We start from the raw sequence: 27,486 nt of genomic DNA, 5'->3' as shown, positions 1-27,486 counted from the left end.
GAGTTCCCAATTATTCCTTCGCAACAGCAACCCGCACAGCGACTAGAGGACGGCGACTTTCCTGAACACGACTCCTTCGTTTGTGTTTTATCACCGTGACCAGAAAGCCCCCCGCCTTTCCAATAAAAGCTCGACGCCTGACGCTCGTTGTGATCTTGATACTACCCAGGAACTTCCAGTGGCCTTTGTTGCCCTTTTGACCTTCTCGGAATCAGGTTTCCTCCCAAGATGGTCCTAAAGAGATTTCTTCATCAGCCTCCTGTCATGCATCCTCAGAGACGGCAGGATATCACTCACAAGAATGTCCAGCAACTCTTCCATACACAAAGTTTTAAAGATGCTGTGGCAACACGCCTAGCGGAGTCAGTCAGAATTCCAACGGTGACTTACGATGGTATGGGTCATGTTGGAGAAGATCCTCGGTGGGAGATTTTCTTCCAGTTTTCGACTTATCTGAAGGAGGCATTCCCAAGAGTGTGAGCATGTTGTTTCGATCGCGGGGCTCCATATCCTAATTGTCTGCGCCAGATATCAAGAACTGACAGTGGAGACAATTAATCAACATGGCCTCTTATTTACATGGGCTGGTTCAAACAGTGCGATGAAGCCCCTCCTGTTCATGGCACATTCAGACGTGGGTGTTGTACATGGCACTGCTCGAAAATTACCATTCATTTGACACTGCTCAGGTCGTCCCCGCAGGCGAATCAACTTCTGAAGAATGGACCTATCCACCTTACTCTGGCCATTACGATGGAGAGTATATCTGGGGGCGAGGCTCCGAAGACGACAAATCGAACCTTATTGCAATGTTGACAGCCATCGACTGCTTACTCGCTTGTGACTTCGTACCAGACCGGACTGTGATCGTCTCGGTCGGCTTCGACGAGGAGGGTGGAGCCGAACAGAGTTATGGCGCTAGGTGTCTCGCAGAGACACTCTTGGAGAGATATGGCAAGGACGGTATCGAATTGATTGTGTGTTTGATTCAGCGCCGTGCTGGACCACTGCTGACCTCGCGTGCCAGTTCGACGAGGGCATTGCAGGTATTGAGAATCGTTTCGGAACGGACTTCGCACTACCTGCCACGGCGGAAAAGGGATATATCGATGTCACTGTGACTGTCAATGTTCCGGGAGGCCATTCCTCTACACCGCCTGACCATACAGCTAGTTTGTCTCCCTTGACTCACTGCGGAGGGCGAGAAACGTTCTGACTTCGAGACAGTTGGGTTTTTGGCCCAGATCATTCGTTTGATTGAGGACCATCCATTTCAATCACAGCTGGTTCGAAACAACCCGACTTTGACGTACCTGCGACAAGCCGCCCTGTATTCCAAGCAAATGCCCGAAGATCTGCGAGAAGCAATCCTCGGCGCACAGAGCTCGAAAAGGCTCCTCGAATATATGGATAGCGACCGCGAGAGGCGTGCTATGATTAGAACATCCACAGCGGTTGACGTGATTCAAGGCGGAGACAAGGGTGGGCAGCTCACTGTTTTCTGGGCGGCGACACTGTCGAGTCCAGCACATGTGCTGTGAATAGCAGTGCTAACCGATTGTATAGTAAACTCACTCCCAGAAAATGCCAGCGTTCTCGTCAACCATCGCATCGCAATCCAAGATTCGGTCCAGGCTGTGAAGAGCCACTACATTGATCTGCTGGCGCCTTGGGCGCAGGAACGAGGTTTCAAACTTTACGCTTTTGGTAAAAAGGCTCAATTTGAAAACAACAATGTGACACGACCAGGTAACAACACTGCCGATTGTGGTGACCTCACTCTTTCAGCACATTACGAGCTCGAGTCGTCGCCGGTCTCATGTGCAGAGGATGCCCGATTCAGACTACTTGCAGGTACCATCAAAGGCGTGTTTGGGAATGACGTGATTGTTGCGCCTGAACTGTTGACTGGTAGGTTGAATTGGCGAAAGAGTACATCTTCGTGGATAGATGCTGAGGATTGCAGGGAATACTGACACTCGATACTACTGGGACCTTTCGCCACAGATATACCGTATGTCTCCCTGGCGAGCGAGCCATGACCCCCGAGGGACCCGGATGCACACGGTGGATGAGAGGATGCCCATCAAAGGCCTCATGGAGATGGTACACTTTTACCACGAGTTCATCCGTGTAGTGGACGAGGTCTCCGTCCAGAATCCCCGGGATATCCAGAAGCAAACTCGACACGAAAGCATGATTTGACATTCCTTTCGCAGCGAGTGTACGTCAAATGAGCCAAACGAGGACAACCCGAGCAAAGTGACGGTGGCCAATACTAGCGCGAGGCGGCGATGCTGTCCGAGACGGTCAACTTGCCAGATGGGGATCAGGCTGCCAACTAGGGCCCAAATGGCTGTTGGAAGATGTACCTTGGACGAGTGATTGCGTAGGCATTGAAATGTCAGGACGACCGTGGGCACAACATTTCTGGAGGGACTGAAACCAAACGCGAATTCTCTGGCTGTGGAACTGGCCGAATTTCTGGGGGAACTTCTAGCGGCACATGGTGATCGAATAACAACGCCACCCACGGGTCAAACATCACTTCATCTGCTGCAGTGCGACAGTGTCCAGACCTTTCTTCGAAAAGACATCCCTCTGTTGTGGCTCTTGCAGAGTGGATCGAGTCGGTTGAGTCCTCGAGGCGCGGGCATGGGCAAACACATGGATCACTACAAGTTATTGATGGAGCCGACTCTTCTATCGAGTCGAATCTGGTTGTGGCGGCGACAGTGACAGTGGCAGCTCTTGGTCAACCATTATTCGCCATGAGGGTCACCTTGAGCTGAGTTGCCTCAACCAAAACAGCGGGAGAGATGAACACGACTATCCTTGGTTGCTGCAAGAACGCAGAGGGAGAAAAGAGGTCATTATCTACCACTACAAAATACGCCAGGTACTCGCTCTAGCTCACGGAACTAGATACCATCTCGCAAACGCCGTTTCGAGTAGAGCCTTGCACCTGGTACATGATACATGGTGGCTGCTCGTATTCGGACTATTATATCATATCCAGTTAAGTCGCGTGGCAATGGGATGAGGTGGGTTTGACCCTTTGGGCACGGGGGAGGCAGAGACGCGCGCGCGGAAACTCGGGAATTTGTACTGGGAAAGAGGTCCGACCCAGCAATGGGGGTAATGACTAAGTTGTGTGCATGTCCCTGGTGCTAATAATATTCTTAAGACCCTTTTGGGTGCTTGCGGATGATGCGTTGATGAGGTGATGAACGCATGAAGTGATGGGATGAGGTGGCACAGGTGGTTGTTTGGGTTACTTACAAGTACCCTCGTACAGCAAGGGAAGGGAACACTGGATAGATATGCCTGGACTGGAATCCACCTCGATACATAGGAACTTGAATCTTGGAATGCATACCTACCTAGGTACCGAGTACATAGGAGTGGTGGCTGGCGTACGACTAGACAAAAGTCCAAGCCCAAGTCATGACGGAGGTGGTGTTCACTCACAGTATACAGGTGAGTCCTTTCAACCACTACTGCTTACTAGGTGCTCCTTGAAGGACTGGAGAGGCCTCGAACTCGGAGCAATACTTTACTGGCGGTAAGAAGTGTGTAGTGCAATATGAGAACGAGTTGATTAGTTGATTAGTGGACGAAGTCTCCTTGCGCATGGTTTGCGTGGTCTACCCCTTCTGGTTCTCAGGTAGTTGTTGCTGCGGTGTGGCGCTCCAATTGCGGGTCGAAAGAAGGGTGGTTGAAGAGGTGTGGAGGGTGTCTTTCCAGCGTCGTATTCTGGAATGCAACTCGTCCGGGTTCTCTGGTCTCTCACTGTTTGTCCTTTCCCCGGGCCACAAGGGTTGGGTTCCAGGCCACCCTTTCCCCCCTCTCTTTTCCCACTCTTCGCCCATTCATGCATCCCTAGTGGATATGTGTGTGTGTGGTGCCCCGGATCTCTTGTTCTGGCTCTCTCGTTCGCTCGTATTTTCTCTTACGACTAACTCACACGACAGCAAGCAGGGTGGGAGTGGCTTGAGGCTATAAAAGGTTGATGACCTGCAATGACATCTACTCTCTGCACCACTTTTGGGGGTGGAAAAAGAAAAAGCTTGTCGTTGCTTAATAAAAGCCGCCCGGCCTTGCTTAATTTACCCCAGAGTGTCTAGCTGCCCAGCATCTTACAGAGGGTATAATACAAGTTTACATGTTTCCAGAAAACAATATTGGTTTGGCTTTGGGATCCAGCACCGAGTAGGCGAAACACGACAAACGATACACGCTACATCTTGTTGACTACCTACCAACTCTCTTTGAGCTTCTGGGCATTCCCTCGACTTCCTACTTCCCAACCTCGAATCACTTCCCCACCAAAAAATGGTCAACAATGCCATTGTCGTCCCCGTCGCCGTCCTGGCCGCCATATCCGTGGCCATGTTCATCTTCATCTGTTGGTGGTTTCCTCGCCACTACAAAAAGGGCGTGGAGCAGGACATGAACATCATGGACGATGAGCGCGCAGAGAGGGACGGGATCCACGTCGACATGACCATGGGCCAGGTGCAGGTCGGCGAGGACGGCGCGCCGCGCAAGAAGACCTTGGAGGAACACATTGCCATTGCGAGGGAGCAGATAAGGCGTGGAGGCCATAACCCGTCAACAACTCCGTATTAAGCCTCTCTCGCAAACGGGAGGGAAAAATCAACGCAAACTCGGTCCAAAATATCTTGAATCAACTCTGTCCCCCGAACTTACCGATGCAAAGCTGTTGGAAAGGGCGATTAAACTGTGAGACAAATGGCCTCTCGTTTTTGCTGTTCGTACCTTGCCAGCGGAGGGAGTGTGCCGTTCCACCTCTCGAAGGAACTAAACACAAATTCAAGCAGTCCTTGATGTCGCAGCAAACAGACATGCGACGTATTTTGGAGGGGATGCTTTCAGCTTTGGAACCCACATCTTTTCCTCAAGATGCATCTGTCCTTGGTGTTCGGCTTTCCAGCCATTCTTTGGGAGGCGCTTGCGGTGTGATGGTTACCAGTCCCCAGATCCCATATCAAAGGCATCGAGGGAGTGATGTAGAATAACAATTGGTAATGCAGAATTTGTGATCGTCCTTTGACAAGATGAAAAATGTTGGACGCAACATAATACATGATTCCCAGATGAAAGCAAGGTTCGAATACTCATGTCGAGTTAGTTGGCTGGTTGGGCATAGTAAAATTGTCACAGCATGTTTGCTGCGTTTGCTCCATCGTCCCAAGCGGCGCTACCAAAATTCCATTTTCAGCCTGGCTTCGCTCTCTTGTATGCCCATTTCGGGTAAGAAAGCCCTGCTACCATACCCGCAGCCCGCCAAGGCAGTTCTGCCAGTGTCCCCATCGAAAAAGTTGCAGGTTGTCCGAGTCGCGAAGCGAAGGCCTGTGTAGCTGCATGTTGTGGCCTGCGGTGATTGAATCTCTTCCACCAGTGTCTCGTTGACAATTCTATGATCTGAATCAGTGTCCAGCTCGCAATAGCCCTCGATATTCCCTGGACTATTCTGCTATTTGGCCGTGCCGCAGTGGATCTGAACAAACAACCCCCAATCTTTAAATCGCGACAATGAATGGGGACAACTACTCCTCGAGAGGTGCCTTTACCCCGTGTACCTTGTCCCTGACACTTGCTGACCTCTTCAGATACGGGCCGCTCTCGGGAGCATCATGTACGTTATCCTGCCTCCTACTACCCCTTTGGGTGGCGATCACTGACTTGCTTCAGGGTACACGGTACGAACGAGATGATCGCAGAGATCGCGACCGGGACCGGAATCGAGATCGTGGCGAGCGGAGACGTTCAAGGTCTCCCCATCATCGCTCATCGCGGCGCGACTACGAAGCAGATACTTATTCCTCGAGTCGAGACTACCGGGCGCGCGAAAGGGAAGACAGACACGGCTCGAGGCGAGACGACCGGGATTGGGACAGGGACAGAGGCCCGCGCCGCCGCGACGATGACAGGCCACCCCGGAGAGACCGCGACCTGTTTGATGATCGCAGGGGAGGAGGCAACCGTGATCGCGATCGCACCGGACGAGAAGACCGAGATGAATTCGCTGCTCAAGCCCGCGGCCGCAAGAACAGTCCACCCCCAAAGAAAAGGGAGCCCACTCCCGACCTTACGGATATCGTCCCGATATTGGAGCGCAAGAGGAGAATGACGCAGTGGGACATCAAACCACCTGGCTACGAAAATGTCACCGCCGAGCAAGCAAAGATGTCCGGCATGTTTCCCCTACCCGGTGCCCCTCGACAGCAGCAGATGGACCCAACGCGGTTACAAGCCTTTATGAACCAACCCTCAGGCGGCGCAAACTCCACGGCATTGAGACCTTCTAATGCGCGCCAGTCACGGCGATTGTTCGTCCACAACCTTCCCGCATCCGTCACTGAGGAGAGCCTGGTGGCCTTCTTCAACCTTCAACTCAATGGTCTGAACGTCATAAAGGGCAATGACCCATGTATACAAGCAAACATTGCTGAAGACAGGACTTTTGCGCTCGTCGAGTTTAAGCAGGCCTCTGACGCCACAGTGGCGTTGGCTATGGACGGCATCACAATGGAAGAACATCATTCCGAGCTGAACGGCAATGGGACTGCCACTCCCAAAGGGCTGGAAATTCGACGACCCAAAGATTACATCGTTCCGTCTGCGGATGAGGGTGCATACACTGATGGCGAGATATCAACCGAGGTTCCGGACACTGCAAATAAACTGGCCATCACCAATCTCCCGCCGTTTTTGACGGATGATCAAGTTATTGAGTTGTTGAAAGCCTTTGGAGAACTCAAAGCGTTCGTTCTAGTGCGGGACAGTGATGCACAGGAATCAAGGGTAAGTTTGCACAGATCCTCCTTAATCACGCAACCTTCTGACGAACTACCAGGGCATCGCTTTCTGTGAATATGCCGACCCATCCGTCGCCGGCGTGGCGATCGAGGGTCTCAATGGTATGGACCTAGCGGGTAACGCTATCAAAGTCACCCGCGCCAGTATTGGATACACACAGGCTGCTGGGTTGGAAATGGGCGTCAACGCTATGTCCATGTTCGCCGGTACTACCGCTGAAAATCTGGAGGACGGGCGAGTCCTACAACTGTTGAACATGGTGACACCCGAGGAACTTATCGACAATGATGATTATGAAGGTGCGTCAAGCTGGAGGGACACGACCCATCTATCCATCCATCCGTCCCCTCTTCGTCCTTATGGTGTCAGAATGCTAATCCATCCCATTTCGTGTGTATAGAGATCTGCGAAGACGTGATGGAAGAATGCCAAAAGTACGGCAAGATCCTGGCCATGAAAATCCCGCGACCGTCGATGGGAAGTCGCCAGTCGGCTGGTGTGGGCAAGATCTTCATCAAGTATGAGGAACCGGAATCTGCGAAGAAGGCGTTGCAAGCACTTGCCGGACGCAAATTTGCCGACCGGACGGTTTTGACTACGTATTTCGATGAGGTATGTGTTGTTGTTCCCCATGCAAACTTTGCCTGCGTCGTCCAAGTCGGGGAAAACCCAGTGTTAACTCAGCATGAATTTACAGGCGAGTTTCGATGTGAACGCCTGGTGATCGTGTTGGCCGCTGAGTCGATGTGGCCAATGCATGATGGATCAGCTCGACCAATTTGTCTGCACTCTTCTCCCTCGATCGGTAGCCTTTGCGATCCGGCAACTGCAAATTGTAATTTAACTAGTCGTTGGGACTGTTCAGCGAAGCAACCCTTTTTTCAGATACTGTCGCTGATGGCCCCTTTGGCGCAAAATGACCTGGAGTTTCCTGATCTTTGTGCTCATGTGGGCTGGAGAAGGGATTGAAGTGATCTCAGAAGTGGAAACGGGCTTCGCACTCAAAATAGGGACAATTCGCGAGGGATCCGAGGGAACTAACTATATCACCATTTACTCCTTTTGGACGCCGTGGCAGCAAAGGGGAAGGGAAGGCGGAAACAAAAAGAGGATCTGTACTATTCGCAAGGAACACAAGCACAGATACAGTAGGGCACGGCACACCCATTCTTGGTTCTTGATTTACTATGGATCGAGGGGCTCAGTTTGCCTGACTGCCTGTTGCCCGACTAGGCTGACCGACTTGATTGATTTAGATGGATGGGATCAAATGGCAAATGGCACATGGGCACATGGCATAACGGCACGACATGGTCCGGAGGGGGGGGAATCCTATCATCTAACTTTTTGGGCTTTTTTTTGGTTTCTTGACCTTTCTTTCGAGCACACTGTACTGTACTTTTAACAAATCATAACGAGAGAGAGAGAGAGACAAAGGAAAAGGAAGAGTGAAAAGAAGAGAAAAAGATAAAAGTTGATTTTTTCCCCCCTAACTACTTCCTCCACCTAGGTACCTCTCTGGCTGGCTGGGTATACCGAGTACAGACATACATACGCATGTATCGCTATCGCTATCGCTACGGGCATAACCACAGACACAGACTCTAACCAAGGAAAGACAAGAGGTCAAGACCAAGCAAGGTAGGAGCGAAAACGTAGAGTCTCATGTCGTGTTTATTCTCGGGTCAGCTGTCCAGGAGCAAAATGCAGTACCCATCTATGTACCTGTCACTGTACCTCTGTCCCCACGAATACCTTCATCTATCTGACCAAGTATCCTTGCTTGATGCTTCTCCCATCTGATGACCACCCCCCCGATCGCTGTTCCCCCTTTGGATGCAACTAATTCTAGCCGTCGTGTCATTGCATGTTCGTTTCGTCTCGTCCGATGTCTCATGTTGACCCGCTCATGACAAGTTTCTTCTGATCGCGTGGCATTCCCATTTGTCTCCTCTTCGTGCTCCCATGCCCGCTCTGTTTGTTCTATGCCCGGCGTGCCTGCTGTACACGAAAGGGAAGGACAACCGATTCACCTCCACATAGGCCTCCTTGCACATGTATATCTCATTTACTCATCGTCGAAAATCAACTTGGTAATCTTCCCCACTGCAATTGTCTGCCCTTGATCTCTCAGTGTGAATCGTCCCAATTGTGGGTAGTCTTCGAATTTCTCGACGCAGATCTTGCCGCCACCGCTGGTCACCTGCAATCGCGCAATGATATTCTGTCCCTTTGCCGCAAATGGGGGCGGTTTCTTGCTCTTGCGTCCTGTCTTGGGTTCGAGCTTGTGAAGCAAAGCCGCAAACGTGACTTCCTCCGTGGCCGCATGTACGTGGATGACACAGTTGAAGCCCGCAGAGAGAATGGATTTCAGCTCCACAATGTTGATCTGTGCCTCAAATTCCCGAACGCAGTGGACGAGACGCTTAGGCGAGCAGAGCACGAAGCCAGGTTGGATGTCTTCTTCCTCAATGCCTCGCAAGCGCATCCGCACTTGGTCACCACAAGTAGCAAAAGCGACTTCATCTTCCGTCTCGCCATAGAGGGCTGCGATGCCAACTTCCTCGCGGTTCGGCATCATGATCAAACTCGATGTCTTTTGAACCACTCCGGCTTCGATACGACCTTCAACCATGGTTCCCATGTCTCGGTATTTGGCTCCAATGGGCATCATAAAGGGCGCATTGATGTTTCGCTGAATCTTGGCCATGCCATCCAGAAATTCCAGTAGAGAGGGGCCTTGATACCAAGTGGCAATGTTAGGGGGAATGCGGTCTTTGACATTAATGCCCGTTTGCGCCGAGATGGGCATGAAGGTCGAATCCAACCCGATTCTCTTTTTCAGGTACGGCTTCAGCTTGCCCACGATTTCATCGTAGCGTTCTTTAGACCAACCCACTGTAATGTCATCCATCTTGTTCACTGCCACGACTAGCTCTTTGGCACCGGTGGTTTTGATCAGCATGGCGTGCTCTTGTGTCTGTCCACCCTTTTCAAACCCGGTCTCGAACTCGCCCTTTCGAGCAGAGATGACCAAGATTGCTACGTCTGCTTGAGACGCACCGCTAAGCATGTTCGGCACGTACGTTTTGTGACCCGGTGCATCTAGAATGGTGTATCTTCGCTTCTCGGTTTCGAAGAAGCCCCGGCCGACTTCAACCGTCTTTCCCTTGGCTCTTTCTTCTTTATTCAGATCCAATACCCAAGAGATGTACCAAGTTTCTCGCCCGGCATCTTTGGCGTCTCGCTTATACTTCTCCAGCGTACGCTCATCAACCATACCCGTTTGGATGAGCACCTGGCCACCAAGCGTGGATTTGCCGGCATCGACATGGCCAATGAAAATAATGTTGACATGTTCCTTTCCGTACATCTCTTCCAGCACGGATGCGTCCACATCGGCTGTTTGTGATTGTGCCACTTCGTCGGCATTCCGTTGCTTCTTTGCATCTGCAGGTGTGGGAGAGGACTTCCCTGACGACGGGGCAGGAGATGTCTTCCCGCTCACTTTTTCGCCACTCTTCTCGACCGCTTTCGCCGCAGCAACTTTGGATCCGGCTTCGGCTTTTGAAGGGGCTGGTTCGTCCTTGGTAACTGGAGAGGCAGGTTTCTTAGGAGTCGCAGACGCCGACGACGGGACACCAATCGAAAGGACCTTTGCTTTAGGAGGAGCTGCAGCAGTCGGTTGTGGCTTTGGTGCAGAGGCAGCAGGGGGCGCTTGTGCCTGCGTTACTGGAGCCGGAGCCTGTTGTGGTGTTGGCGCAGATGCCGGCTGGGTGTCCGTTCTCTTCGCAATGCTTATGGGACCGCCTTGTCGGGGTTGGAAGCCTCCAGGTGTCTGATTATAAGCGGCGAACTGGCCGCTATTGTAGCCTTGATTGTAGCCTTGCTGCTGTGGTGGCTGCTGTGGCTGCTGCTGCTGCTGATATTGAGGATATTGATTGTATTGCTGGCCATACTGAGGGTATTGGTTGTAGCCTTGCTGTTGTCCATACCCGTAGTTTTGATATCCATTTTGTTGAAATGGCTGTCCTGGTTGAAATGTGGCAGCACCAGGCTGGAATGATGTGGCTCCAGGCCTGAAAGTGTTGGCATTTAGGTTCATATTCTGTGTCCTCTTTGAAAGGTCTTCCTCTTGCGCGGCCGCGTCTTCCCAGGAATCAAAATTGCCCGCCATTTTCAAACGTGGCGAAAAATTTGACTGTTGGAATTTGGAAAAGGGCTCCTGTAGGAGGGAAAAGGCGCAAAATTGCAGGCTGTGAGTCAAAGTTAGGTGGATGTTCAAGGGTTGAGCCTGAGGGAGGAGACTGCGCTTTGGGTTCCATTATTTGGAGGGGCATTTTTGGGTACGGGAATTTCCTTGGCAAGGCTGAGCTGCGATGATTTCATGGTCGGCAAGGCTGCAGTGTCGCGCTACCCAGATCGCCAACAACAATGGTTTCAATCTGCGAGACAGACTTGCAATGATACTTAGGTATGTACACACATGCAGTATGCCCCCTACGCCTCGAGTACCACGTGCACCAGCAAATGAGTGCTTGATACACGCGTCACTGTTGCAATAGGAGCCTGAAAGAACTTGCCACCAAGAACTTTCCTTATGCGTTATGCTTCCCTCTCTTTTTCTGCCTGACACTGCCATCTGTCCCTTGCTCCGAGAAAGTTGAAATACCGTGGGAAGATCATATACTCCCCTCTGCAACGATGGATGTCTTCCTGGGGAAAGTGACCCAGCAGGCTATGAACTATGCCATTCGTTCGGGAGTTACCATCACAGCGTCCTACGCGATCAGGCAGTCCGCCAAACTCCTCAACAGCACGCCGAAAAGCAATGTCCGGGACGAGCTTTATGCTCTGCAGCAACGACTCCAGCATAAAATTCGCATCGTCTCACCAGCAATTGACATGATCGAGCTGATTGCAGCACGAGGAAACACGTCGCTAGAATCCGCCGTGGCCCTTACCAAGGAGCTGCGTCTGGAGATACAGTCCTTGGGACAACGACTAGCCAAGGCGGCAGAAGCCTCAGAACAAGCAGCTCGGAAGACCGGTAGACTCGGTAACCAAGCGAGGATACCAAACGAGGCGGAGCTGGCTCTGATTGTCAAGGACATCAAAAAGCTACTCGAGAGGATTGAGGATGCCGTCCCCTTGATCAACCTGGCCATCACCACCTCCGGCGCAAGTCTCTCAACCTCACTGCCTCAGTCTGTTTCTCCCTCACGACTCCTCCAGGCCAGCACTTTTCTCACAGCAGGCGACACTCAATACTCGATCTCTCCGAATAACGCCGTGCAAATCGGACCCACATTCACCCTTACCGTCTACATGCTCTTTGCCGGCCACGATCGACCGCAGAACGAAGAAGAAATCCGAGAGACGACTTGGAAGGAGGTAATTCACAAAGCGAGGGTCAAGCTACGTCGGGTTCCCCTCGACGTCGTGATCGGGACAGGATCCGGGTCCGACGCCATTCCCTCCGCTCAGATATCTTCTTCTTCCCTCGTCCCGAACACGGAAACTGAGCTTCCTGGCTCGGCACCGAGTCTCCGCGCAGACGCCCGAGCTGATGAATACGCCTACCAGATGGTGATCATTGAAGACTTTGATGACGATCGCGTCCACGACTTTGAAGACGACCAGGTTCGCCCTGGCCCGTTCGACGACGTAGGACTCGCTGGAATTCGGGAGATCATCCCCGTCCACGAGATATCGAAAATATTCTATGCGGACACGAGCAAAGTTTTGAACATTGGGAGTGACGCGGAGAGTAATCACCCGGTGTTATTGTTGAAGAGGGACCTGAACGCGTTCCCACCGAGACGAATGGTTGAAAGAGACGGCCCGCTAGGCATTGAAGCATTCGACGCAGATGGAGAGCAGGCTCAAGACCTAGCAGCAGCGGTGCAGGAGCAGCAATATGTCGAAGAACAAATTGATGACCCCTGGCGTTTCCCACCGTCCCTGGACCCAGAATGGATCGCATTCGAGGTGTACACGGAATCCGAACCAAGCGACACCGAATCCGACATTGAAGGAGAAGGGGCTGATAACTACGGTAGCAAGGACGATGCGACGGACCAGCTCACAAATTCGATGGCAAACGCGCACCTCACACCGCCGGCCCAGCCTGCGCCACAGTCTGCCGCTCCGCCCTGGGCCAACTCCATCCGCACATCCCTCTCGCTCCTCGAGCTTCTCTTGCGCCTCACATCCCTGCAACAGTTCCAGCAACAGTCCCACCTCTCCATCACCGACGAACTGCTCACCTTCTTCCTGGAAGAAAGCGCCTCGACGGGTGCCGGCGGCGACGAGAAGTATCGGCAGGCACTGAGGACCGACGCGAGGAGGCGGGTCGGGTGGGATCCGTACGACGAGAGTCCAGTTAAGCGGCGGGGCGAAGAGTACCAGTACCAGAGTCGGGACTACGACGGAAGCACCGGTCTGAGGAGTCCGCAGAGCGTGAACGCGAGTCCCGCCGGAGACGGCCCGTGGGCCATGAGTTCGCCGCGGAGTGCTGGTGAACATCTCAACGGTCCGGGACGGGTCACGATGATGTCGCCTAGTCCATCGCCTGCGCCGTCGCCGATACAAACCCCCGGAAAGGCCGGGAGGGCTGCCTGGCTGAGGAGGGAGGGTGGTGGTGGTGAAAACAGGAAAGGAAGTCCTCTGCGGCCGCAAACCGCTCATACGGACGAGGGTATCGGGACGAGTCCTGCGAGTGCAATGAACAAGGACTGATTAAAGCTACTGCCTCGTACTCCTAAAGGAGCGTCAGGGTGGGTAAAGGTTGAAAAACACAAACGGAAAAAAGACCTACGACTCTTGTCAAAGAGGGCCGGAGCGTAAAGAAATGACATCTATTCCGTCGGAATGCTGTACAAAAGTGTAAAGCATAATGTGAAGACAAATGCTATGTGGCAGTCCACACGGAATTTCTGGCCTTTCCTGATCCGCATAGTATCCAAGTGTTCTCTCGCTACATATCCTCTGAGATGGGTCGAGGACGGCGTTCTGCAGTGCACAAAGGATCACTTGCTCCTCGAAGCGGTCCCATCGCGCCGTCGCGGAAATTTCCGGGCTGAAAGTGTTTGCTTTAGCAAACGTGTAGATCCCTGATCATAAAAATCGTGTCGGATATACGGAGCGCGTACATCGCACAACATCCGCCACAAGAGAATCTGATGCAGGCTCAATTCCCAGGTCACTGGCGTAGATGTTGCCTGTCAAGCACATATTGTATGGCATAGTATGAGCGAGTATTTCATCAGCTCGGCGTGCTTGTGACATATGATTGTTCGTCAAGTTTAGATCCCAACATTGTCTCTGCAGCTCATCTGACCCCCATCGAGGCTCTGATCTGCATGATTTGTGCCCTCTCAGTCGGAGAAAATGAGTCGATTGTCCTCTGATCCATGGCGAGGACCTGTTGGATCATCTCTTGATGGGACAGCTGAGGTTGCGCGGCAGGCGGTTGCGGTGTCTGTTGTTGCATTGTCGCTGGAGGAAATTGCTGAGGAGGACGGGGAGGCATTTGGCCAGGCACCATAGGAGGTGGGAAGCCGGGGTATTGCGGTGGAGTGGCCTGCGGCGGAGGGATACTTGCTGGTTGAGGAGGTCTCGCAGCTTGCTCAACAACTTGCGCTAGCACTTTTGGATCCACCAGATTCATCAAGATCAGAGCCTGGAAAATGGCGTAGGATAGTTGTGGTGCCGTCTTGAGCAGGGACGTGGCTCTTGCAGGATCTGAAATCGCCAGCGCCTTCATCTGAGTAAGAACGTCAAGTAGCTGTGGCGGCGGAAGTGTAGCAAGGGTTTGAGAAATGGCATCGGTTGCTCTGAGGTTTGGGGGGAGATCAGTCCCTGGAGGCAGTGGAGGCAGAGCGTTCGGTCCAGTTTGTTGGTGTCCATCGCCCACAGTACCAGCAGTCTGCTCATAATTTGTTGGAACCGAGTCTTTCTCGTTGTTATGAGGCCAGTCGACACGAATCTTACGGCCATCGATCTCGAAATCATTCAAATTCCTAACTGCGCTTGCGGCCTGGTCGGCGTCCTGGAAGTCTGCAAAGCCGAATCCCTTTGATTTACCCGTATCTGGGTTGGTCATCAACCTGAACTTGACGACTGTACCGACTTGGCTGAGGATCTTGACAATGTTTTCCTCGCTGAGATCTGAAGAATGTCAGTCAACTTCAAGGCACAAAGAAAGGGTTAAGAACTTACTGAAGGGTATATTGCCCACAAAGACGCTACGACTTTGTCCGGGAGCCATTTTAGATGTACGCGGTTTTGGGGTATCTCAGGAAACTTGTCGTGTCGCAAAGATAGACGAGTCTAGGGATGTAGGTGGTGGCGGACGCGAGAGAGGCTCGTGCAGTGACATCCTGCCTCGCTGCGTACAAAGTTATGTAAAAGCGGCGCCAAGCTCTTGTTTCTCCGCAGCTCGAAAATGGAAAGCTTTCCTTGAATAGGCGCATCATCGACGCTGCCTACTAGCTCTGCACCCTGAAATACATCTCTCGTCCACAGATTTGCGTTCTTAACAAAGGCGCAAAGATGTCCTACGATCCAAGGGAGCACTTCCAGCAGATCCAGCGGACGCTGCAACAGCGCCGTAGTCAAGGCTTTGGGGGTCTTCCGGGAGGCGGCGCTGCAGGCAGAGGCATCTTCGCTTTGATCAGTCTGGGTGTTGCTGGCGTCGTTCTATCGAACTCTCTATTCAACGGTATCTCTCTCTGAATCTGGCGGGTATCAATATGTTCTGACGGGGTGCAGTTGAGGGTGGTCATCGCGCCATCAAATACACAAGATTATCTGGTGTTTCCAAAGAGATCTACAATGAAGGTAGGGTCATGTTTGCCCTTCCGTGTCGTCGCGGATCACTGATGCGGGACAGGCACCCACATTCGGATACCTTGGTTTGAGACACCGATCGACTACGACGTCCGAGCGAAGCCACGGAATGTCGCCTCTCTCACGGGAACCAAAGACTTACAGATGGTCAACATTACCTGCCGTGTCCTCTCACGGCCTCGCATTGAAGCGCTGCCACAAATTTATCGGACGCTCGGAACAGACTACGACGAGCGTGTTCTTCCCTCGATTGTGAACGAAGTGCTGAAGAGTGTGGTTGCGCAGTTCAATGCGAGCCAGCTCATTACCCAAAGAGAAAATGTTGCGAGATTGGTTAGGGACAACCTTACGAGAAGAGCGGCACGGTTCAACATTATGCTGGACGACGTTTCCTTGACGCACTTGTCCTTCTCACCAGAGTTCACTGCTGCGGTGGAGGCCAAGCAAGTTGCCCAACAGGAGGCACAGCGGGCTGCCTTTGTGGTCGACAAGGCGAGGCAGGAGAAGCAGGCAACTGTTGTTCGAGCACAGGGTGAAGCCAGATCAGCGGAATTGATCGGCGACGCTATTAAGAAGAGTAGGAGTTATGTCGAACTGCGACAAATCGAAAACGCTCGCAATATTGCACAGATTCTACAGGAAGCTGGAGGGAAGAACAAGCTTTATCTTGATGCAGAGGGACTTGGACTTAATGTCCATGCCGGCGAGGAGGTTGCCTCGAAAAAATAAGACGATGACCATTCGTCCAGAAAACAGCTCTCTTACTGACAAGCCTGATTGTATGTGCATATTCAACGGGAATAGTTATTTGGAGGCAGATGTAACAATTCTTCACTCGGGCAAAAATTGACTTCTTCCGCTTCTCTAATTCCTCTGCTTGAGCCGCTGTCCTTCCAAATCTTCTTTTTCACATAGTTGATCCGTCCTAGTCACTCGCGTGGTTCTCCTGTCCTCTGATTCGTGTGCCTGTAATACCGTTGCTGTACTGCCATTTCTGAGCATATCATGACGATTTCGAGACTGGTCAACCCGGGGAGCACTGGATCAGCGGCTGTTGCAATGTGTCTTTTCAGAGATTCATGGTTGCGCTGATGAATGCAATTGTTTTGCATTTCTCCAAGCCAATGTGCGCCCTCGATTGAGCTGTGTCTTAGACCGCCGGCTTTTTCAGATCTTGTATAACATCCACTATTCCAGCTCGTTAGGAGGGATCAAGGGTGATATACGGCGAGGCTTTCCCTGTAGCGCTTCTGCAGCCCGAACTGGGTTGTTCTGATGGTTTCGATTGGCACTGAGTCGGGATGAAATGCATCTGGAGATCTGCCAGCAGCTTTGGGATGAAACTCCAGCTCGACAAGTAGAAAAATTGGCCGTAGTGCAGTGAGAATTCCCGTGAAAAGACTTGCGCGAGACGCAGAGCATTCCATAGCCTGCCAAGGGAGAGACCGTTCACCTACCTGCGGCGCCGCACGGTCAACGAAAGAAGATTTGACCACATGACCGCGCGCCATTTGGTTCCTTTTCATCTCCTTGGACTGACTTGCACTCTCCTTTCCATCTCCTCCTTCATACATCCTGCACTGCTACTACAGCTGTAGTAGCAGTGCAGGATGTCTACCACTAGACAGCGCCTGGCAGTATCACCTTGTCCAAAAGAAAGTCGGACCTCTCTTTCAACCCTTGCTTCGATTCATCCCTGCTTGACCGAGAGGCAGCAGGGCGGCCGACTTCTTCGAACTTGACTGCGACAACAACCATCATCGATCATCTCCTGAACCCTTTCCCACAGATGTCGATCGTCGCCATGGTCAGTTCCCTGTCGACCCTCATCGAAGCAAGCCGCCAGTAGGCGGTGCAAACTGATTAGTATATAAAAATATGGTCGCAACCAACACCTCGTCCACTGTGAGTGATGCCCATCAAGAACCTTTGATGGCATTTCAATCAGCTAATGTTCTTCAAGGTCCAATATTGTCTGTACTTCTGTCATCCGTCGTCTGTCACCTCATCTCCAAATCAAGGCCGGTCGTGTCTTCTGTCTCCAAAAAGCTGCCAAGGGATCCACATCAATGTCAAAAAGAACCGCAATGGCACAAACAATCTCGGCGTTCATCTCATCAAGCTCTGCAACGAACCTCTGCACTCTGGGGTCGAGTACATGATGCATTGTCGTCCGTTGCTCTTCGGTCTGCCTCTGCTGCCTCTGCTGCCTCGGTTCCGCCGGCAGCTGAAAGGTGGTAGTGGCTGTCCTTGAACCCCCCGGAATGCCCAAAGAGATTTACCCAATACCAGGGGAGGCTGTCGGCCTGGGTGTCGAGTGAACCGGGCTTATCATCGTCGAAAATGCTGGCATTCCGTACAAGCCGTGCCCCATCATGGGGTCTTCAACTTTTCCGGCGTCAAGATTCCATCACGCTAAATCTGTATGGGTGGTGTGTGCTCGCAAAGAATTCCCTCGTCGTGATGTTGTTTGCTCTCTTCAATATCAAGCAATCAAGGTCGACACCGTGCTTTCTGGCCACGAAAAAGCATCATCTGCCACTTAGACACCAACTTGCCCAGGAACTTACCAAGATGTGTGCATCAAGCCATCGCCACGCCGCCTCGGAAGCCTGGATTGATGAGATGAAGAATCGCAGCCACAGTTGGAGAATCCAAGATGCAAAGGCGTCTGCGTGCACAAGAAAAGAATGAATTAACGGTCTAAGGTCATGTTATTCAATCGCAGCGCCGAGAGAAAGCTCTTCTTTGATGCTTGGCCGACAAACTGCATCCCGGGGCGGAGCGTAGAGCACAAAGCACGACCCACGCATCTTCAATTTCAAAAATGAAATTCGCTCCTCACCTCTTCAGACTCAGTCGTTGCAAACATCATCCCAAAGACAGCACTATCTACACTCCATGCTTGGAGCATCCTGTCTGGCCTTCTCGCTCAACGTCCTGGAAAGACTTCCTTCCTCTGGCGAAAACATTGTCCACTTCTACTCTCATTGCGTTGCCTCACAATTGGGACCTCCTCCTGTCAAGACACGATCCTACGAGGTTTCACCAACAAACGCACAGCAAGTGCCTGCAGCCACCAAGACGTTCCAGCACCATCGAGCTACTCTTATCCAGAACATCCTACAGCCTTCCTTCAGTCTTGGTAGCAGTCAATCTCTTCTGGCTCGGTCCAAATATCTCGCCATAAACATCGCTGGACTGTGAGTTGCTCCCAGACTGAATTCATGTTTACGAAACTAACCTATGTAGTCCCCGCAAAGCTCTTCCATCACCAGACATCTCACACACGATCCTGCCAGCCTGCCAGACTACCAGGCGCTACCTGTACTTTGGAATTCCTGCAGCGAAGGCTCTGGCCGCACTTCAACTTTGCTCTTGGAAGTTGACGCCGTGTTGGAAGTTCCTGAAGACAAGCCTCCGGGTCATAGCACACTCAAGACAAATTCGCAATAGTGGCTTCTCGTGTGCAAGATGGATCCTCACCAATCCCATGACAACAACACCACTCATGTTGCGCAAGCCCAAGGTCCTGACTCTGTTCAGTCAGGGAGCAGTGTGAACACTCAAGCCGCGGCCGGCCAGGCTGCTGTCTCTCATGCGCTGCCCGCGTCGATGCCTACACAGTCTGCAAGTGACTCCGACAGCAGCAGATCAGAATCACCCGAGATCCAAACAGGCAAGAGAGGTGCGAAGGCACGCGGTGAAGTGATAGAAGTTGCTCCTGGGAAATACGCCAAGTACAATCCTCTGACAAAGGTGTGGAAGACGTCGATCAAACTTCAGGATGGTGACTCCACAGAGTCTCGGCTCTCGAAAAAGCCAATCTACGAGGGTCTTGAACTCGCCCCCTTGGACTCGGCCAAATCGGCAGCTGCGCAAAGGGCTGACCAGAGACAAATGTCAAAGCGGGGACAAAGCGAACTTGCTGTGCTTCGGAGCACCTGCATTACTAGTGATGGCAAAGGCTTAACGACCGATCCTATCGTACAGGCCCTGGGACGTGATTCAGCCAGTGGAGACTCACCTCAAGAAGAAGGCAACCAAGCAGCGCCCGCCACCGGAGCTAACAAAGATGACAATCCTGATGCTCACCAGAGGGTGACTCGAACGACCGGAGGAAGCTGCCTTGACACTTCCGCTGCGCCTTTGTCAGACATCTACCGCATTTTCGACCTTATCACTGAGCGTGCTGTGAGCGAAGGACTGCTAGATGCCTGCAAACCCTTTGGAGATGGGGGGTTCAGAGTACTCACCATGTGCTCCGGCACAGAAAGCCCATTTGTTGCTATGGATCTGGTTCGGAAGTCTTTGACCTCGCGAGGGGACGGTGACAAATTCAAGTATCAGCATCTTGGGAGTGCCGAAATCGAGCCTTTCAAGCAAGCCTTCATCGAACGAAACTTTAGTCCGCCTGTGATCTTCCGGGACGTGACAGAGTTCGGACCCCATGCGCAAAACCCAGACAATGAGGACTATCTGCCGGTCACAGCGTACGGAGGGCGCTACAAACCTCCCCAAGACGTTCATATCTTGGTTGCTGGCTCCTCTTGCGTGGACTACTCCGCTTTGAACAGCACTAAGGGAGAGTGGAAAGGACAGCGCGGCGAAGGTGAGTCCGCTAAGACCCTGGATGGCATTGGGGCGTATGCCAAGATGTACAAGCCAACCATCATCATAATTGAGAACGTCGAGGGAGCTCCATGGAACGAGATCAAAATCTTCTGGCGCAAGAAAGGGTACGAGTCTGTGGCTGTCAAGCTGGATTCGCTCGACTATTATCTTCCACAAACGCGGAATCGAGGATATTTGCTCGGCATCAACATCGAGCGAGCTCAAGAAATAGGGTTCGACATCGAGGAAGCCCACAAGCGATGGGTCATGTTGATGGCTCTTTTCCAACGCCGTGCATCGTCGCCGTATTGCGACTTCATCTTCAGCGACAACGACCCGCGTCTACACCTTTCCAAGTACACTAGCGAGGACAGCAAAGCAAAGCCTTCTTCGCAGGACTGGGTCAATTGTCGCAAACGCCATGTGGCCGCACGCGTGCAAGATGGACTGGGAATTGGCACACCATTTACCAACCGCCGTGGGAATACGGAACCAAAACTAGACGATTATGCCGACCAGACCTGGGCGTCGATCCAATCCAGGAGGATCCTAGATGTTCTTGACATCCATCTACTCAGCAATGTTTCTAAGCGGGGCTACGATATGACATACAAGCACAGAAATATCAATGTGTCACAGAATATCGACCGCGACACAGATAGGCGCCAGTGGGGTATCGTTGGATGCGTTACGCCTTTAGGCTGCCTGTTTGACACTCGACGAGGCGCTCCGTTGGCTGGAGCCGAGATACTCTCATTGCAAGGATTCGCGATCAAGGAGCTCGACCTAGGGAAGCACACTTCAAGACAGTGTCAGGACTTGGGCGGAAATGCAATGTCGACAACAGTCATCGGAGCAGCGATGCTGAGTGCGGTCATTGCCTGTGACAAGACTTCTGGGACGGGGCCCAGCATATTTCCGGCGTACGTTGACCAGACACTAGACAAAAGTGAAATATCTCGCCATCGTCATTCAGAAGATACCACTGAGCAAGCCTTGGAAGCGGCGATTGAAAAGGACAGTCTCGAACACATTGTCGAAACTTGGACGAGTGCTCATGATACAAAATCTCTAAGCGACATTGTCCGCCTCGCTGTGGACCTCCAACCGCTGTGTCATTGCGAGGGCCTTCATCGGCGCAGCAGACACGAGATATTGTTTTGCCCAGAGTGCTATTACACATGCTGCAAGGGTTGCAGCAGAAACACGCATGGGCATCAGAGATTGAGCCGTCTAGCGATCCCACAAGAAGACCGCCCCCTGGCGAACACATTTGTGAACCACCTGGCTGAGCTACTCCCTCCAATCCTGCAGAATCGACGTCCAGATGATCTAACACAGTTGTTCAACAACGACGTCTTCGAATCGACAAGGGAACGAATCTTGGAAGCACTTGGAAGTCAGGTGCAATTCCACAAGATCAAATTTGAAGGTTCTTGGAAGGCCGTGTATGAGTCAAGCAGCTGCCGCCTGGAGCTCGAATTTGTCCAGAAGCGCTATCTCCGTGATCCATTTTCAGACCAAGAGCAAGCGGACAAGCAGCACCTCCATCTAGACGCCACGCCCAAATGGGTACTATTCGCCAAAGCTCCAGAAGAAGAACCAGCGAAGAGCGCGATGCGAGATTTGTTCCGATACCCTATGGCCAGAATGTACCCTCTTGTGAACCTCTTTGAAGGAGTATGGGAATATTGGGATGGACACTCGAAAAACTTCAAGCTTCATGTCGCCGGCAAAGGTGAACAAGTCAAATCATGGGAGCAGAATCTCGGCATCCAAGCCGAACCGTTTGCCTCGCTAACTGCATTCTCAACTCTCGAAGTCCGTCCAAGCGATTCTTTCCAAGGGGTACAGTCCTCAGTGCTTGATGGAGTTGTTGGGGAGTACAAGCTACTCCAGAAGTGTCCTGCTCCAAGCGGCACTTTGCACAGAAGAGTGGGCCAGTCGCCTTCGGAGGCACCAACCTTTCTGTTCCTGAATGCCGGCGCCCTGACAAATGCATACCTCGATCGTGTTGTCTTCTCAACTCAGCCATCTCGTCGAGACCTGAATGACGACAGGGCAGTTCTGGTGAGCATCGACGCCCCCTGGAGACCTCTCGCTACAGCCGAACTGGCCACGGGCATGGAAATCAACTGTGAGGTGGTGAATCGATGGTCAAACTCGCAAGGGCAGAGTCTGGAGATACCAGTCCACGAGAACACCATCCACAAGTGGTGTCAGACTCTAAACACCAGTTTCATATCTCCTCACGGCTGTGGCCAGAGTCACTTAACAATTCTGCTCTTGGACTTGACCTTTGACATGAATGCCGTACAAAGATTGCAGCACCGTCGAGATCTCTGTGTTGATTTGGAACGACAACCTGAAGCATTAAGTGAATTTGGCTGGATTGCGTCTCATGCAGCCCGAATCCCTGAATTGAACAAGGGTTGGCAACGCATCATCGACCTCGAGATGACCATGTGCACGGAATGTGCCCCTTCACCACCCTCACTCAAGTGGATCGTGAAAAGTTTGAAGGCCAGTGAGAAGGTTGTCGCCCTGGAGAGTCCACTAGAGGCAGCCAAGTATGAACGCCTTCTGAAAATGAGACCTAAGGCAGCACTTGCACTCTTGCAGACGCTCGACGGCAAAGTTGTTCTGAATGTTGTGGTCAACGTCAAGACATTGGCACACCGCGCTGTCGCACAACTAGCGAATCCTGATCAGACTATTCCTTCTTTCAAATCTTTAGAATGGCGACTAGATTCATACGACCGCTTCGCTCCTCCACGAGAGTTTGTTACACCACAGCTATTGTCAAACGAGCAAGACCAAGTCGACTCGCAAATCGACATCGACTTACACCTCAAGCGCCAACTTTGGGCTACTCAATCCCGCGCTCTTGCTTGGATGTACTCTCAAGAAAATAGTCCGCCACAATGGGATGAAATGTCTTTGGTCGAGTCTTGCCTGCCCGCTCTAGGATGGAGACTTGAAACAAAGGCTCTCCTACCGAAAACGGAAGTTCGAGGTGGCATTATCGCCGACGAAGTAGGGGGAGGAAAGACCACCACTTCTCTTGCATTGGTCGAGCTAGACTATCAACGGTCTTCGACAGCATTCAAAGCTGACTCTCATGATCCGACAAAAATTCAGTCTGACGGGACGCTGATATTGGTGCCAAAGAATATTGTCAAGCAATGGGCGTCTGAGATCGCAAAAACTCTGGATTGGAAAGAACTCACCGCGAGTAACACAAGGTCGATTACAGGCCCATATTACATCGTCGCCGAGTCGGTAAAGCAGCTACAGGCTTATTCTCACGAGCAAATCCGGTCAGCACGACTTATCCTGGCTCCATGGGATATGTTCAACGACACCGAGTATTGGACGTATTTGCGCTTGATTGCTTGCTCTCCATGCTTTCCAAACGATCCTGGCCGGGCTTTTCAAGAATGGTTGAGTGTGGCTTTGTCCAATCTAGGTTCGTCTGTCGAGGGGTTGCGCGAAGCCAAGGCCAAGTTCTGGACCAAATGGGCTGAAGTCAGATCGACAACAACTGCCGACTCCAAATATGAGCGATTTGAAGGATATGTGACGCGAGCGACCAACAAAGCCGCCATTAAAGCAGAACAAGAAGCCAAGCGGAAGAAGAAGGCCGAGAAAGCTGCAGAAGCCATCAGCGATAATGATGATGATCAAGCTGAAGAAGACAACACACCCAAGAACCCTAAATCTCGGTCAAAGACTGATACAAACAACGATCAGACTACAGCTAAGCAACTGCAGATGACAGCTGAAGAGGTTCTCAGTGAGGAACTGGCTGCTTTTGAGACAAAAGGGAAAATTCCTGTTCTCCTGCACATGTTCGCATTCCGAAGACTTATTGTGGATGAATTCACCTATATCCACGGCGAGACAATGCTGGCGCTTCTGCAGCTTGATGCCTCTGCAAGATGGCTGCTTTCCGGGACACCACCGATTCACGATTATGATAACGTGAATACCATGGCAAAACTGTTGGGTACGCAGATCGCGGCTTACGACGAGAAGGAAGGCAAGTTTGGATTTGGAATAGATCGAACCAAGATGATCAGAGACCGATCCGACGCACAAGAATTCCACTCATATCAAAACATCGCTTCGCCGGCATACAAGGAACAGATATATGGACTTGCACACGAGTTTTCGTCAAAATTCATTCGGAAGAACCAGATTTCAAAAGAAGGTCTTGTCAGGCAAAGAATTCACTACACATTTCTGCCTACTCCTTCCGAGTTAATCACACATGCGGACGTCAAGCCACTGGCAATGGATCCAGATCGAACATTCAACAGAAAGACCATCAAAACAAAGATCGTAGCGACTTCAGAAGAACCTATGACTCTCCAGTTGCTGACGACCATGGTCGACCAAACGAGCGGACCGATCGAGGCCCAGTTGTGCTCGAGTTTGATGCTGGAAAATGTCCAAAGTGTGGAGGCCGAGACAAACGGCCAGAGTGACGAAGAGGTGTTGAAGACCCTCATTGGAGTCGAGGTGCAAAGACTGACCAACCTGGTCAACGAACAAAGACGGTTCGTTCTGCACAGATCTCAACGACTCTTGCAAGTCCTGCGAGAACTCTCCTTTCTCAAGGACACGGTGGAAGAATCGGCGGCAGCAAGTTTTGCCAGTTTCATGCAGAACGCCGCCAATGGCAACTTGGCCGACACCGTGGCCGTCGAGATTGTGAAGCTCCTCCTCGACTACTCGCAGGAGAACCCTCTGGCGCCGGGTCGTCTTCTTTCAAAGTCCAGCGGTGGCCAGACCTCATTCACGCTGGATGAGGTCAAAAAAGCCGCCGTCGGCACGAAGGAAGTCGACTTGCGGATGGCCATGGTGGAGACCCACCTGGAGGTTCTCCTGCGAGGACTTCGTCGACTGCGTTTTATGGGTGTCGTGGTGGACTCCTTCGAGGGCACTTCGCCTTCGGGCGAATGTTCGACATGCGGCAACACGCCGTTACACAAGGCAGGGCTCTCGGTCGCAACCCAATGCGGCCACCTCCTGTGCGAACTGTGTCTCTCGAAGGAGTGCTGCGAGTTCCGGGCGGCTGGAGACATCATTCCAGTCAACCTTTTCGAACTCCGCACGACCTCAGGGGCCCCCGGCTCAGTGACCGGGGCCAGAATGCGGCTCGCCGTGGCCATCGCTAAGACGGCCACCCAGGAAGGGGACTCGGTCCTGGTGTTTGCCCAGTTCGAGGGCATGAAACGCGCCTTCGTCGAGGCGTGCCGCGCAGCAGACGTTGTCTGCTACGACGGCTACCAGGGTGCTTCGGCGCGGGTGGCTGTGGAGAACTTCCGGCAGGGGAAGGAGCCTGGCGTCCTTGTTCTCAAGGTCGACAGCCCTGACGCTGCCGGTTGGAACCTCCAGGTCGCCAACCATGTCATCTTTCTGGCGCCCTTTGTGGCGGGTGAGGAGGAGCGGAAGGCCACCATGGCCCAGGCAATCGGTCGGTCATGGCGACCAGGTCAGAAAAAGGACGTTCGCGTCCATTTTCTGACCGCCTTGACGACCATCGAGCCGGGCATGGTGGTCTGGGAGGACGAGTAGGGAGCGGCTGGGGGAGAGGGGGGAGGGGTAGGGAGAGGAGGAAACGAAGGTGAACAGAGGGTGGAGGGAGGGCGGAGGAAGGGAGGAGGGAGGGGGCGGAAACGAAACAAGGCATGAGAGGAGGCAGGTGCCTCAACGTGTGCAACGGTGGTTTTCTTCCTTTCTTGTTTTGAAAAGCAAACAAAGCAAGATTGAAACAAGTTTTTCTACGTGTCTGTCGTGCGCTGAGTGCATCGTGCGTCCCGATTTTCTCGTTCGTTTGTGAATCGTGTCGACGACCCGTTCTATCGTCCTGTGCAGCCATCGCACTGTCGTTGCGTATGCGATCGGTCAGTGCAATCAGACGGGGGTATCATGGTCTGGTCAGAGCGGCCGTTCATGAGTCCATCGATACACGCCCTAGTTCTACTGACAGACGACCGCTAAGGACATGCATTCAATCTCGATATAGGGAATTCGTCCTCCGCTGACATCGCTTGGGAGGGCAGTTCATACGTTCGTCCTCCAGCGACTGAGTTGCTCTGATACACTACGAATCGTCCTCCAACGTCATCGTCACGGGACACTGGTGTGACGAGTTCGCCCTTCTCTCGTGTCGGTTGAGACGGCGTTAGCACGGTTGTCCCCTGGTGAGCGAGCGACGGAAGAAGTTTGATTAATGGCGTTCGTCCGTCTTCCTCACCATCATGGATAACTGATAAGAGGGATTCGTCCCCCACTGCCAACGCACTAGACAAGGTGAGTGGTCAGCATCCGCTTAGATCGTCAGGGACACGTTGGTGTGGTCGTCTGCCAGCTGTTGGCTCGTCGACACCTCGTGTCCGTCCGCCATCCAGATGCTCATGGGCAAGGCTTCGCAGTGGCGTTCGTCAGTTTGATCGTTGAGTAAATCTCGAATGTTTCGCCCTCTGCCGATATCGCCCCAGATTGTGTTTGTGATGTGCTCGCTCTCCGTTCACAACATGATAGCGATGTCGATGTGTGGTCCTCTATACCAATCGGTACAATCTCGCCATGTGTTCGTCTCGCTCTCCGCCCATATAGAAGTGATCTTCACGAGATAGTCGATTCACCAGGCTATTGACTGATATGCAGATCGTTTGAAGGCGGAGTAGCTAGCACTTGGGCAGCCTGTATCCAATGTTTGCAGATATCCCATATGGACTTTTTCGATCTTTATCTCACTGCTATGCCCAGAAACTACTGCATTGGGAGATAACTCAGGGTATATTGCCCATATTTGAGGGCGACAGTGATTGGGAAGCTGCACCCCATACCACCAACCCACTTTGAAGATTGGGTGCGAGTGATTCAGCTTTCTGTTTCTGGGGCACACTTGACTTCCTGATTGTAAGAATACTCCGGTATACTCATAACTCACCTCTGAAATCAGGCATTGGTGGTGGTTACGTACCAACTCATTCTGCTGATTTCGGAGTTGCACTATTTGTCAGCCCCTGAATCCAACTCAGCCTCGTGGGGGCTCATTCGTTGGGTCACATGACCGCAGGACTCGCCTTCACCATGACTTTCGGCGGACAACAACAGACGCCCCAGATTTCGAGATATTGGACACGATCTCCCAATGAA

General features: G+C 52.2%; 7 protein-coding genes across 7 annotated transcripts; 5 read left to right on the top strand and 2 right to left on the bottom strand.

Annotated features, from left to right (window-relative positions):
• Positions 1-647: 647 nt before the first annotated feature.
• AYO21_10588 (hypothetical protein) lies at positions 648-2,205 on the top strand (the record flags this gene model as incomplete). Its single annotated transcript, XM_022660501.1, has 5 exons — positions 648-977; positions 1,028-1,172; positions 1,228-1,482; positions 1,567-1,911; positions 1,967-2,205. The coding sequence occupies 5 exons, from the start codon at positions 648-650 to the stop codon at positions 2,203-2,205; spliced, it is 1,314 nt and encodes a 437-aa protein (XP_022507204.1).
• Positions 2,206-4,335: 2,130 nt separating this feature from the next.
• On the top strand, positions 4,336-7,570 carry AYO21_10587 (hypothetical protein; the record flags this gene model as incomplete). The annotated part of the gene is made up of 6 exons (XM_022660500.1): positions 4,336-4,597; positions 5,637-5,662; positions 5,719-6,831; positions 6,884-7,145; positions 7,247-7,458; positions 7,544-7,570. 6 exons carry the CDS (start codon positions 4,336-4,338, stop codon positions 7,568-7,570), a joined length of 1,902 nt encoding a protein of 633 aa, XP_022507203.1.
• Positions 7,571-8,914: 1,344 nt separating this feature from the next.
• Positions 8,915-11,023, bottom strand: AYO21_10586 (hypothetical protein; the record flags this gene model as incomplete). Its single annotated transcript, XM_022660499.1, has 1 exon — positions 8,915-11,023. One exon carries the CDS (start codon positions 11,021-11,023, stop codon positions 8,915-8,917), a length of 2,109 nt encoding a protein of 702 aa, XP_022507202.1.
• A 527-nt stretch (positions 11,024-11,550) lies between these two features.
• On the top strand, positions 11,551-13,587 carry AYO21_10585 (hypothetical protein; the record flags this gene model as incomplete). The annotated part of the gene is made up of 1 exon (XM_022660498.1): positions 11,551-13,587. One exon carries the CDS (start codon positions 11,551-11,553, stop codon positions 13,585-13,587), a length of 2,037 nt encoding a protein of 678 aa, XP_022507201.1.
• Positions 13,588-14,179: 592 nt separating this feature from the next.
• On the bottom strand, positions 14,180-15,118 carry AYO21_10584 (hypothetical protein; the record flags this gene model as incomplete). The annotated part of the gene is made up of 2 exons (XM_022660497.1): positions 14,180-15,018; positions 15,070-15,118. 2 exons carry the CDS (start codon positions 15,116-15,118, stop codon positions 14,180-14,182), a joined length of 888 nt encoding a protein of 295 aa, XP_022507200.1.
• Positions 15,119-15,402: 284 nt separating this feature from the next.
• AYO21_10583 (hypothetical protein) lies at positions 15,403-16,428 on the top strand (the record flags this gene model as incomplete). Its single annotated transcript, XM_022660496.1, has 3 exons — positions 15,403-15,571; positions 15,622-15,690; positions 15,743-16,428. The coding sequence occupies 3 exons, from the start codon at positions 15,403-15,405 to the stop codon at positions 16,426-16,428; spliced, it is 924 nt and encodes a 307-aa protein (XP_022507199.1).
• Positions 16,429-18,600: 2,172 nt separating this feature from the next.
• Positions 18,601-25,896, top strand: AYO21_10582 (hypothetical protein; the record flags this gene model as incomplete). The annotated part of the gene is made up of 3 exons (XM_022660495.1): positions 18,601-18,902; positions 18,952-19,123; positions 19,174-25,896. 3 exons carry the CDS (start codon positions 18,601-18,603, stop codon positions 25,894-25,896), a joined length of 7,197 nt encoding a protein of 2,398 aa, XP_022507198.1.
• Between the last annotated feature and the right edge of the window lie 1,590 nt (positions 25,897-27,486).

This window comes from Fonsecaea monophora (assembly GCF_001642475.1).
Source record: "Fonsecaea monophora strain CBS 269.37 chromosome Unknown Scaff124, whole genome shotgun sequence".
Taxonomy (NCBI): domain Eukaryota; kingdom Fungi; phylum Ascomycota; class Eurotiomycetes; order Chaetothyriales; family Herpotrichiellaceae; genus Fonsecaea; species Fonsecaea monophora.
This window is presented reverse-complemented; position numbering and strand designations above follow the sequence as displayed.